The sequence below is a fragment of the Lampris incognitus genome, chromosome 4 (genome assembly GCF_029633865.1).
Source record: "Lampris incognitus isolate fLamInc1 chromosome 4, fLamInc1.hap2, whole genome shotgun sequence".
Lineage (NCBI taxonomy): Eukaryota > Metazoa > Chordata > Actinopteri > Lampriformes > Lampridae > Lampris > Lampris incognitus.
This window is the reverse complement of record NC_079214.1, coordinates 69,205,310-69,217,724: the sequence shown is the minus strand read 5'-3', so window position 1 is coordinate 69,217,724 and position 12,415 is coordinate 69,205,310. Positions and strand designations below refer to the sequence as shown.

The 12,415-nt window shown below is 45.4% G+C and overlaps 1 protein-coding gene across 1 annotated transcript in view; it reads right to left on the bottom strand.

Annotated features, from left to right (window-relative positions):
* The window catches only part of tub (TUB bipartite transcription factor), a 118,763-nt gene that overhangs the window by 56,872 nt on the left and 49,476 nt on the right, over positions 1-12,415 (bottom strand). The window contains exon 6 of the mRNA XM_056279418.1: positions 12,269-12,394. Within this exon, the coding sequence (XP_056135393.1) occupies positions 12,269-12,394 (126 nt within the window). The remainder of the gene's footprint in view (positions 1-12,268; positions 12,395-12,415) is intronic.

The window sequence follows — 12,415 nt, the reverse complement described above, 5'->3', positions numbered from 1 at the left end:
AAGGTAGTAAATGACATTAATGTTATATGCTGCATTTTTCTAATAAGTTTTCTTATCTAAGTTTTCGTACGGTGTATGCCGTACAATGCAATGAGGATTGCACTGACCTATACATACGAGAAACCAAACAACCCCTACACAAACGGATGGCCCGACACAGAAGGCCAAACTCCTCAGGACAAGACTCAGCAGTCTATCTACACCTAAAGGAGACGACACACTCCTTCCAGCACAGCAACGTACACATTTTGGACAGGGAAGATAGATGGTTTGAAAGAGGGGTGAAGGAAGCCATCTATGCGAAACTGGAAAAACCCTCCCTCAACAGAGGAGGAGGTCTGCGACACCACCTACCTCCCACTTACAATGCCATCCTTTCATCTCCACCCAGGAGACTCAAGAAGCCTAGCCTCCAAGAACAACAGTCGCTCACTAACGGCTCCAACGACGCTCATGAACACTGAACTATGAAGTCGAAACTAACACCCCCAACGACCGTCGCTGCTAAACAAATGCAAATCAATAGCTCTGATGACGACGGGCGCAGCCAAACATCGGTACACAAAAGAGCCACTCATATCTATGGCTCTGTTAGCATCGGGCATTGGTAAACATCGGATCACAAAGAGCCACGCATATCAATAGCTCTGACAACGACTCCTAGAGGATAAATTCTGAGTCTCATCAGCAGCCAGTCAGACTAGCTTGGTCTAGTCAGAAAGGTACGAACTGAGGAAGCCTCTTGGATGAGAGGCGAAACGTCTTCACAGATATATACCAAGTCCAGTTGCACTTGATTCAACTCCTTTGGATAACCATGACCTGGATGAATGAGAACATTCACAGACATATTAAATAATCTCTGTCAATCGTTAGCAAGGTTAACTTGATTAAGCATGGCTGAAAACAAAAATGTTTCTTCCCTTAAATTATGCTTCCCCAACTGACTATACTTATGCCTGTGTAGCTCGAGCAAATACGGTAGGGGTGATGCCTTAAAATTCAAGTCAATTTTCAATTAAACTTATACACTTGAATCTAGATGCCTGTCTTTTGAGGCTCTTCTTCTAAATTCATCTCCCTCAGCCACAAACAGACTCTGCTTAGTCCAGATTGTCGTATTCTATCAACCTCCTGGCCCTTAATCACTTTTTCTTGAAGAATTTGGCGAGTTTGTCTCAGGCCTTGTTACTCACTCTGATGAGATTCTGATTCTTGGTGATTTCAATATCCATCTGAATAAGGCTGCTGATCTTCTAAGTAAAGCCTTTCTGGCACTAGCTGATACTTTTGGGTTTGTTCAGTTTGTTCGAGTCGACTCATAGCAGTGGTAACACCCTTGATTTGGTTTTATCTTAAGGGATAGCTGTTTCTGATCTGAATGTCTTGCCAATCACATCTGCTGTGCCAGATCATTTTCTCATCAAATTTTGTTTTTGTTACGTTTCCTTTATTAATCCCCTTGGGGACATTCAATTACTACAAATTAACCCATCCTGTGTGGCTAGGAGCACTGGGCTACCGCCTTCGTGCTGTGCCGAGGGACCAACTCCAGTTCTTTTCCCATTGCTTTGGTCAGGGGCACAGACCGTATGAACCGTAACATGCAGGTTTATTTTTGATTTGAATCCGTATGTGGCGGGAGTGTTGGAGGGCGCTGGCATCACAGAGGGAGAAGCAGGGAACCCAGGCACAAAGCACTACTACTTTCAGCAACATTGTTATTCATTTCGGCGCCAATAATGATAGAATGAAGCAATCAGAGATCACAAAAGCCAGCCTAGTCAGGAGTTGGCCAGAGAAATGTGTCGGCATCGATTAAATGTCTCTGGTCCCTTATCCTTGAGGGGTAATGATGACATGTACAATAGGCGCCACCTCAATGAGCCATTGACTGGCTCATTACCGTAATGAACAGGGATTCAGCTTTGTTGATAATTGGCCTTCTTTCTGGGGTTGCCCTTACCTGGTGAAAGCAGACAGCATTCACCCTACTGGGGACGGCGCCACTCTTTTGTCTAGCAATATAGATAGCTGTCTGTTTATTTTGACACTAGGGACTTATCATTCAGCAGGTTGCAGGTGATCAGACAGCCTGCTAGGTTTAAACCTAGTACACATTAAATCTAGTGCGGATGTGGAGTCAACTCAAACTGACAGCTTGGCCTATAACATTGAGACTGTCTCCCTTCCCTGTTGTATTGCTCCCAAGCTCTCCTCTCCTAAATGTGTGAATCACAATGATCTAATTCCTACCACTGTTGGTGGTGCAATGTACAACTATGTACCTAATAAACTACAGAAACAAACATCTAATATTATCAAAAGTGCGACCAGATATCATCCAAGATGTACAGGTCTCTAAATTTGTCAACTAATAATACAAGGTGTCTAATTCCAATTAATATTGCATCTAGTGGTAGCTCTTAAGTTCTGTCTACTTCTGATCACTTCAGTGAGATGCTTAAATTTGGTTTCATAAGTATCAGATTACTGTCTACCACAGCCTTACTAATAAATGATCTGATTCTTGTCTCTATGTCGGAGACTCTGGCCCCAGGTAAACTTGAACCAAGGCTGGCGAAGTTAATCTGATATTGCGCGTAATGGAGTCTCTTATCACTAGCGTGCATTGCTTTACTCTGTCGACAGGAGCAGGAGGGGCATGCCAGCCTGTAGGACTACCAACAGGATTGGTGAGAAGCAAAAACCGGTTTTCAGTTAAGACAGGTGACTGCAGACCAGGCCACACAACCAGTGGATTGCTCTTGCAAGCCTTCGCATGCCAGTCAACAGAGACAAACTCTGCTGTATGTGCTGACAAGGCTGAGCTAGTGTTAACAATAGCAGGTCTTCTGTCAGGCCCGGGGCTAAGGCTATCTGGAGTGCCCGTCACGTCTAACACAACCCTAGCTGAAAGAAGCTGTTCTAACTCACGGACACATCTCTCTAGTAGTGACAACTTATCTGTAACTGAGGAGCAGTGACCACGCACCATCGTTTTAATGAGGCTGCTCTGACTGCAAATGCAATACAGCTAACTGCTAGGCTAAGTTAGTAAGCTAGTAAACAAACTAGGAACAAAAGGCTTCCTACTAAAGACAAGAGTCGTTTGAGAAAGAAACTAGTTCAAGTGAACTAAGCACAGAAAATAGTGAAATCAGTAAGGCAAATGAAAAGGTTAGGGCAGAATATAGAGAAGAGATTATAAGAGAATAAACAACAGTTATCGATCTCACAAAGCCTAATGTCACGAAGGCGGAAGCCAGAACCAGCTAAGGAGACAAGTCAATAAACTGCACACTAGTGCTAATCTGAGCAACACCGATACGACAGACTCAGATGCTGAATTATCCCTGCATATGGTAGGTGTAGCTAATGATGGGACATTTGTCTGAGAGTGGCTGAGGAAAGTGAGACTGAACTGTAGAGCAATAAAAACTGTCAGATCCATACATCACATGTGGGGAGACACTTTGGAGACAGTGCTAAACAGGCATGCAGATGTGTTCAAAGATGAATTGGAAAGTTGAAGGGCTTTGAGGTAGCATTGACACTCAAGCCAGGACATCAGCCCAACTTCTGTCAGGCTCATGCGGTCCCATATGCACTCAGGCCCAAGGTGGAGGCAAAGCTGTAGCGCCTACAACAACTAGGGGTGATTTTCCCAGTTCAGTTCAGTGAATGGGCCACCCCCATCGGGCCAATCACAAAGAAAAGGGGGGTATATGCATCTGCGGGGATTTTAAAATAAAGTAACCATCAACCATGCCCTCTGTGCTGAACATTATCCCATCTTCAAGATATAAGACCTGTTTGCTTCTCTGGTGTTTGTCTGTGTGTGTGTGTGGGGGGGGGGCAGCGTTTCAGCAAACTTGATCTCTCACATGCTTATGCGCAGGTGCCAGTCCGGGAGAGGTCCTGCAATACCTCACCATCACAACACACCAGGGACTGTTCTGTTACAACCAGCTGCCTTTTGAAATAATGCTCTGCCCTCTATCTTCTACCGAGTCATGGACCAAGTTCTTTAGGGGCTCCCCAATGTGCACTGTTTTCTGAATGACATCCTCGTAACTGGATGTGATGACGTGGGTCACCTGAAAAACTTGGAGGCAGTGCCTTTGGCCCCCAGTTGCAGTGTAAAAGATGAATTTTTCAAAAGCTCACTGGAATACCTGGGACATGTCATTGACGCAACAGGCCTCCACAAATCCTGGAAAAACTCCAGGCTATTGCAGAGGCCCCTGCCTCAATGAATGTAAGCCAGCTCCCCTCTTTTCTGGGATTAAAGACTATTATGGCCGATTTGTCCCAAATATGGCAACACCACTCAGCCCCTTGCACACATTGCTACACAAGGGGGCACGATGGAAATAGTCTCTGGTGTGAGAAAATGCGTTCTGTATGGCAAAAGAACAGCTCCTCTCAGAGAGTACTTACTCATTATGACCCCCATCTGCCGACCAGATTGGCATTTGATGCCTCGCCATATGGCGTGGGCGCAATGATTTCTCATGTGATGCCTAATGGTCAAGAGAGACCCACTGTATTTGCCTCCAGAACCTTGAGCAAAGTGGAGCAAAACTGTGCTTCAATAGAACAGGAAATGCTGGGAATCATATTTGGGCATTCGCAAATTTCATGCATATCTCTACGGGTGCCATTTCACCCTGCTCACTGACCACTGGCCACTGACAATAATATTAAGTCCCAGCAAGGCTATTCGGTTGATTGCAGCTGCTAGGCTTCAGCAATGGGCCTTTGTATAACAGTTCACAACTATATGATTCAGTACAGGAGTGCAGCTGAACATGGCAATGCAGACAGCCTCTCACACCTACCACTGCAGGTAGCACACAAGGACAAACCAGGTTCAGTGGCCAGTGCTGATCCATCACCTGGACTCCCTGCCTGTATGCAGCATAGACATTGGCAAAGAAACAAGGTATGACCCAGTGCTCTCTAAAGTGATGGACATGATTTTGTCAGGGCAGTTTCCTGTAGTGAAAGGGCTGGGCAATGCCCTGATACTCTATTACTTAAGGAAAGACGAGCTCACCTTGGTCCAGGGGTGCCTTCCGTGGGGCAACGGGGTGTTTATGCCCCCAAATTTGAGACCGTAATTACTGAAAGAGCTGCATGTCGGGCACCCGGGAGTTGTTCAAATGAAAGCCATCGGTTGTAGTTATATCTGGTGGCTGGGTATTGATGCTCAGATTGAACAGCTATCCATGTCAATGCAGCCACAAGTCTTCCAATCTCTCCCCACTGCACTCATGGCCATGGCAAGAGATTGCTGTGGCAGAGAATATATGTGGATTGTGCTGGGCCTTTGGAGGGAAATATGTTTCAAGGCAAGAAGTGCAACTGATGGATTTCACCACAACCTCTAAGACTATTCAGGCTCTTTGTTCAGCCATCATGGTTTGCCTGAAGTGTTGGTCAGTGACAACAGTTCACATTTCACTTCAAGTGATTTTGTAGCTTTTCTCAAAGTGAATAGCGTGAAACGCATGCAGTCTGCACCCTTTAACCCACAAGTGATCTTTCAGAACGTTTTGTGCAGACGCTGAAGTGTTCGTTGAAAGCTGTGAGGGGGTCAACCACAGTGAAACATGGACTGGATTCATTCCTGCTCAGCTACAGAAATACTCCTCACGCCACAGCTAATGAGTCTACTGTCAGGCTCTTCCTCCACCATCGGCTCTGCTCCCACTTCAACCTCCTCAAACCAAGTGTGGCAGCTCAGGCACAGGCAGACCAGCAGGGCTGCAGTGCTCCATTCACCAAGGACAAAGGCTTTGCAGTTGGGGACTCTGTGCTGGTCCGTGATTATAGGCAGGGGGAGGAAAAGTGGATGCCGGGTGTGGTGGTATCTCAGGTGGGGCCATTATCTTACAAGGTTGATGTGGGCTCAGCGCTACAATGCTATCAACACACAGACCAGATGTGAGCCTGTGACCCGTAAATGCTCACGCCTGGACAGCCACCACAACCTGCCTTATTTGGTCAAACGGTTACTGTCCCCATGAAAGACCCGGTGACTATGTCTCCAGCGGGTGGGCAGGATCCCCCCCCCCCAGAAATGTCACCAAGTCACCCAAATGGAGCCAGCCAAACCCAGGACCAACAGAAGTATCAGTAGTGGCTGAAGCTCCCCCAGAGACCAGTAGAAGGTACCCTTCGCGGGTCATCAAACCCTCCAATTGCCTTACCTTTTATTGGACATTTGTTAAGGGGCACTCGCCCCACTAGTTATATTAGTGAGTCTTGTCTCTGTCATGGGGCAGAATAATCTCAAGACAGACTCGAGATGTGGGGCAGTGTTGTGGAAAAGAGTCATAAAATTATAACTTATTATTCAATTGTCTCTCACATTAGTCCAGTGGTAGATCCAGAAAGTGACTGATAGGTGGGCCTGGATTAGATCCAGGTGGGCCAGCTCACCACCGCTTAACCACACATGATTATAATTAAAATCTACTTGGCTAGTACTGTTCATTCTTCCTACAGTCTGCAGGCTACGTTTAAAAAAAAAAAAAAAACCCTAAAAACTCACATTTTTAGACTTCATGTGTCCATTTAATTCATTAATTTTTGTGCATATTAGTATATAGTCATTGTTGTTAAACTTGGATTTATGTTTGTATTGTATATTTCTACAAGTAGTTGATAATTGTATTTGTATTCTACTTTTGCATGGTTGTTGTATATTGTTATTGCACATCGTGTTGGAAAAAAGTGTCTGCTAAAATACTGTAACCGGTTATTTTCTTGCCCGGTGCGGGATTCGATAGGGGGTGTACTGCACCACAAGGCGACATCAATAACCGCTCGGCTAAAGGGTCAGACCCGTTAGCTAGGGACTAACGTGTCTTCTTAGTAGTTTGCAATACTATAAACAATCATGATTATTTAGACTAACGTTACATGGTCGTGTCCAAGAGCAAGAGAGGGACTTCACACAAAACGGCATTCATAAAATTCGGTTTATTAATTAGGCCTAATTTGTAGGCCTACAGACATATCTGATCTGCTTAGCATAGCAGTTGTTGCATTGGTGAAACATGCTACCAAACCGAGCCAGACAGATGAATGGCTAGCTATAGCCACAGAACATAAACTCATTGGTGCTCGAACAGGAATAACAAATTAAATGACCAATACAGTCCCAATTCCCGTGAAACATAACGGGCAGTAGGGTTAACAGTCCCAAATCAGAACTCACTCGAGGCTGCGATAATAATCAAGCCACAGCAGGCCAGACTAGAGAAACCACTTGCCTACCTTATCGGTAGCCTATACAAGGCGGAGTCGTCTAGGTTTTGAATTGAAAATGCTGATGATATCATCATAATCCAGTGTGTCTGTTAGTTCTCGTTCAAGTCAAAAGTGTCAAGTTGTTCGAGCGCCCAATCATCATTGATCATCTCAGGCGTGTCTTCATCCGGTTTGTTGTCGAGAAAAGTCTCTCAACACTGCAAGACGTTATAGGCACTGTAATGATGGCCCTTAACAGGCAGTTCATATTGGGGAAAATATCTGCAGGGCAGGCATCTAGCAATTCAATTAGTGAAGGGAAGTTCTCTTTACCACTTTTGCCTTTGATGTATTGGGTAAAAAAAATAAATTCAGCGTCACTGACTGTAATTCAATACAAATCCCATGGAGCTTGCAACAGTGCTTTCATGCCAAAAGTGGCGGATCCAATGAAGAAGGAAGCTAAAGCTTGCATTATTCCGTAAGTGTCCTCTTTAAATCGACAGTTCAATTCAGCTATCTGTCTGTCTAGAACACATTTCTACAGTGCCCTTAAATCATCATTATTCTTGATGGTAGATGTTTTTCCCAGCGTTGTGGTGATGACAGACTGACGGAACTTGGCAGGTAGCTTGCGCTCACGAGAAGTAGTGACGTCCCAGCATGCTATGTCATGCTTCTCCATTAACTCCTCCGTCAATCTGAGCACTTTATCAAAGTCTCCATCCGAATCATCCCGGAAAGTGTTGCCGATTGCGCTCTACGAATGAAGTGGAATCACGGTGCAGTTGGTTTAAAAGCATCCTGCCTTGCACGCCACTTTGCCTGTACGCCAGCAATTTAGCGAGTGCAGAAGCATGCAGCTTGCTAGACTGGTGTTTGTCGCAGGCCTGCCTGATACGTTTCCAATTTCTGTAGCCATCTCTGACAAAAGTAAGCTCACCGGTGTGCAGCTCAGGAAAATGTCTACTACACGCTTTACAAAAAATGGAGTCTGTTGATTGACTATATTCAATCCACTTGAACTTGTCATAGCAATGGGCATTGAAAGAGCACATTTTTCCATCTATTATGGTTATCAGGAACGTCACCAGCTTTGGCTGAGTGGCTGGCTCCTCCATGGTTGACAGATCCGAAGGGGAGGTTAGCGCTTCAGAAACCATTAGCAGTGGCCCCCTCAGAAGAGGCGTCTGCACACTAGCATGACACTCACTGGATGCTGTTAAGGCTGTGATCGTTTCACCTCCGTTCTCGGGGTCAACAAACATCTCATGACGATCCTGTGACTGTCCTTGTGCCTGGTGCAGATCTTTCTCTTCATCCTCCAAACGAGGTGTTTTTTTTTTTAAAAACTGGGTGAGTGAAATCTGCTTAGCCATCGCTAGAGCTGCGCACAACAGTCTTTCAGCAACACTGGAGCCAGAATTCAGAACGCTAATATTATGTCAACAAACACTAGGAAGTTTTGAATATCTCACTAATTAGCATTATTAATTATATGGTTCTAATAATGTTAAAGACTAGATAAGTAACATTCAAGGCTATTAATCAAAGTTAAACTTTAAAAATGGCATTATTAAAAAAACAAAAGAATCTGTGAATGGATGGGCCAGCTGTCAATCTGGTGTCAATCTGGGTGGGGGTGCCTGTATTAGCCTAACCCCCAATCAGTCAGGTTGTGTAACGTGTGTAATTTCCCGTGACAGTTGCATGTGTTGGGGATGAACTTCTGACATCTGTTATAAGGTATTCAGTGTTGTGTTGGAACATCTCACGTGTCGTCAATAATCAGCAGGGTTTCGCGGGGACTACGTGGCGAGGAGACGTGATGTATTGGGTCTGGGTGTTTGCTTTGAGACAGTGTTATTTTCATGCTGTGTCTTGTTGTAGCCTCGCCCTCTCCGGTCCAATTAAGTTGTCCACTGCAGCACGTGGAAATATCCCCGTGCTCCCGCTATCATCACAGAAAGGTGAATCGGTTCATCTGGACACAACGTTTAGTGGGAGAAACTCCCACTAAACGTTGTGTCCAGATGAACCGATTCACCTTTCTGTGATTTCTTTACCTGGGTTATTGAGCAGGCATAAAGACACTCCCATTATTATATTCACATCACGTTGCTGAAGTACAGAAAGTCAGTAGATTCACATAGTGAATGAAGTAAGCGTCTTGCTTAAGGACACTTCGACATGCTCTCTGGAGCAGCCGGGGATCGAACGTCTGTATTGGGGCTGCACGATATTGCAAAAAACTCACATTGCAATATTTTTTTCTGCGATATATATTACAGGAGTTCTCACCAGAGGACTTGAATAACTCCATTTGGGAAGAACCAATATTCTCGAATGGGTGGGGGGGGATTTTGTAAGGGCGTTGTTGGGAAATTGTGAAAAGTAAGCGGTGCCTTTTGTCGCCATTGGTACGGGAAGAGAGAAGATGGAGCAAGACACGCGACACGGAGCGATGGCCGACCATAGTGACGCACCGGTCACCTCTGACATTATCCAAATCCGCATGAACACATAACGGCGTTTTCAGACAAAAAGCAGCCCCCACGCTCTTCGTCTCGCACCCTCCCGCCTCCCATGTGAAAGACTGTCAGGAATGGTGGAATCGATACGTCACGCAGTGAGGTAACCATGGAAACAGGTGTTGTGTCCCGTGTGAAAAGCACAAAAATCATCCACCCGCCACCCTCACGAACAAATTAGTTTCTACAATTTAGAGACCCGCACGTGATCACACATTACAAGTATTACTCCGTGGGATACATGTAAGCGTGGTGATATGGTAACATATTATACCATGTTGGAGGGGCCAGTTTTGTTTCGTTTTGCTTTTTATCCGCCCCCTCCTTTTCCTCCCCCAATTGTACCTGACCAATTACCCCACTCTTCCGAGCCGCCCCGGTCCCTGTTACTGCTCCACCCCCTCTGCTGACCAAGGGAGGGCTGCAGACTACCACGTCTCCTCCGATACGTGTGGAGTCACCAGCCGCTTCCTTTCACCTGACCGTGAGGAGTTTCACCAGGGGGACGTAGCGCGTGGGAGGATCACGCTATTCCCCCCCAGTTCCCCCTCCCCCCAGAAGCGGTGCCCCGGCCGACCAGAGGAGGCGCTAGTGCAGCGACCAGGACACATACCCACATCCGGCTTCCCACCCACAGACACGGCCAATTGTGTCCGTAGGGACGCCCGATCAAGCTGGAGGTAACACGGGGATTCGAACCGGTGATCCCCATGTTGGTAGGCAACGGAATAGGCCGCCACACCACCCGGCTGCCGTCATGCGAGGTACCGCTTTTGTGGCTATAACATACATACAGCACTCCGCAGCTGTTGCATATGACATACCCAGCACCTGACTCGTCCACTGCTTCCACGCAGAACTTTCCTGTCCCACCTTTTTTGTTTTTAACTCTCCTTTTTTAATTTGCTCTCAGATCTTTTTTGTCTAAAATTGCTGCTTGAGGCAAATGGAGGCTGCAATTAGCACAATGAGAGTCTAGTCTTTTAGAGAATCTAATTAATATGTCCTTCATCAAATATGTATTATTTCATCCGCTATTAGCCAGAATGTTAATTTTCATGACTCGGCCCGGCCCGGCCCGGTCCACGGATCCGTGCATTACTGGCCGAGAAGAAGGACGAACACCTCGGTGTGTCACGGCGCGAGACATATCAAAGTTCCAAGTGTTAAATCGGAGTAAATTATGTTTTATCAGACAGACTCTCTTGCAGATTAGTCACGGGAAATAAAAACCATGTTGAGTTTTACTTCTGTATCAAGCAGCAAAACGCAGTAGCATGATGTGTCTGAATTAATTTGTCTAACTTCACATCGCACGTCCTGAGATGTGACTACTGCGCATGCGCACATCGTGATGAGGACGGTGAAACGCAGTAACCATGGGGAAACCATATATCGTGCAGCCCTAAATCTGGGTGAGAGATACCAGTATTTCTTCATAGGTATTTTCATAGATATCTCTGTAGTACAAAATGTAAGATAGTATGTATTTTAAAGACTGTAAGATACATAATACATAGGTCAATACTACACTATATAAGATAATTATAATATTACACATGTAACACTACGTAACACTATGTTATACTACGTAAGGTTATGTATCTCATGTATCCTATGTATTTTACTGATGGATCTCACTATAAAAGGTCACAGGTAATACGGAACAGAAACAAATGTCTTGAACATGATATAAAGGCAACATTTTGCTCCAGTGTGCTTTAATGATGCTACGGATGACCAAATGACTCATTTCATTCAATGTTTTTTCTCTCTTCCCGAAGGTTCGAGGGATTCCTTGGTGGTAACCGGTGAATCGACTCTGCATAACTGTAGTCCACTGACTTCCGGTTTCTACTGCAGCGGTCGCACCAGTTTCCTGTTTGTTGGCGCGTGCTATTTACAATGGCATATTTTTTGTGACGTGTGCAAGATTTACCATGGATAAATGTCAACCACATGCACACAACTGTCCACACACTGTCACCTGCCCCTACCAGCAAACGGGTGAAACGTTTCAAGTTGTACATGTCAAGTTACGTCCACAATTATGAGGATAAGTATCCTCATAATTACCAGTGGACTACAGTTATGCACAGAGTCAATTTAGACAATTCTGTCGTGTCCATCATACTTACTGAGGAAATACGGCACAACAACACCTGAGAGCCAGGTGGAAGCTTGATGTAAAACCTACAGCATGTCCTTCCATGTACTGTAGTATTACAATCAGAGACAAAAACGTACTACAATCTGAATCTTTCAGTAAAGACTCCCTAGTTTGTCTTCCTTTCTATTGTCTGTTCATCATCCGCATATTTTACTCATTTTGGCAGATGCATCCATTCCTGGCTCCCTCTTATGTTTCACAGTCTGTCAGACTCTCTAACAGCTTGCTCATCTACTCATCTCCCTTCTGCCTGGCTGACACTCGGCCTATAACTGCCAGATTGTCTCCATGCTGGTGCACTGACCTTTGTGCTTTCCCCTCTTCTCCTTCTTGGCACTGCTTGTCTGTGGAGTTGAGCTGGCCGAGGCCTTGTCATTCTTGGTCTGTGAGTCTCCCACCACCCCGGCTTCCTCCTGGTCAGCTTCTTGCACTTCATGAAAGAATAGAGAGT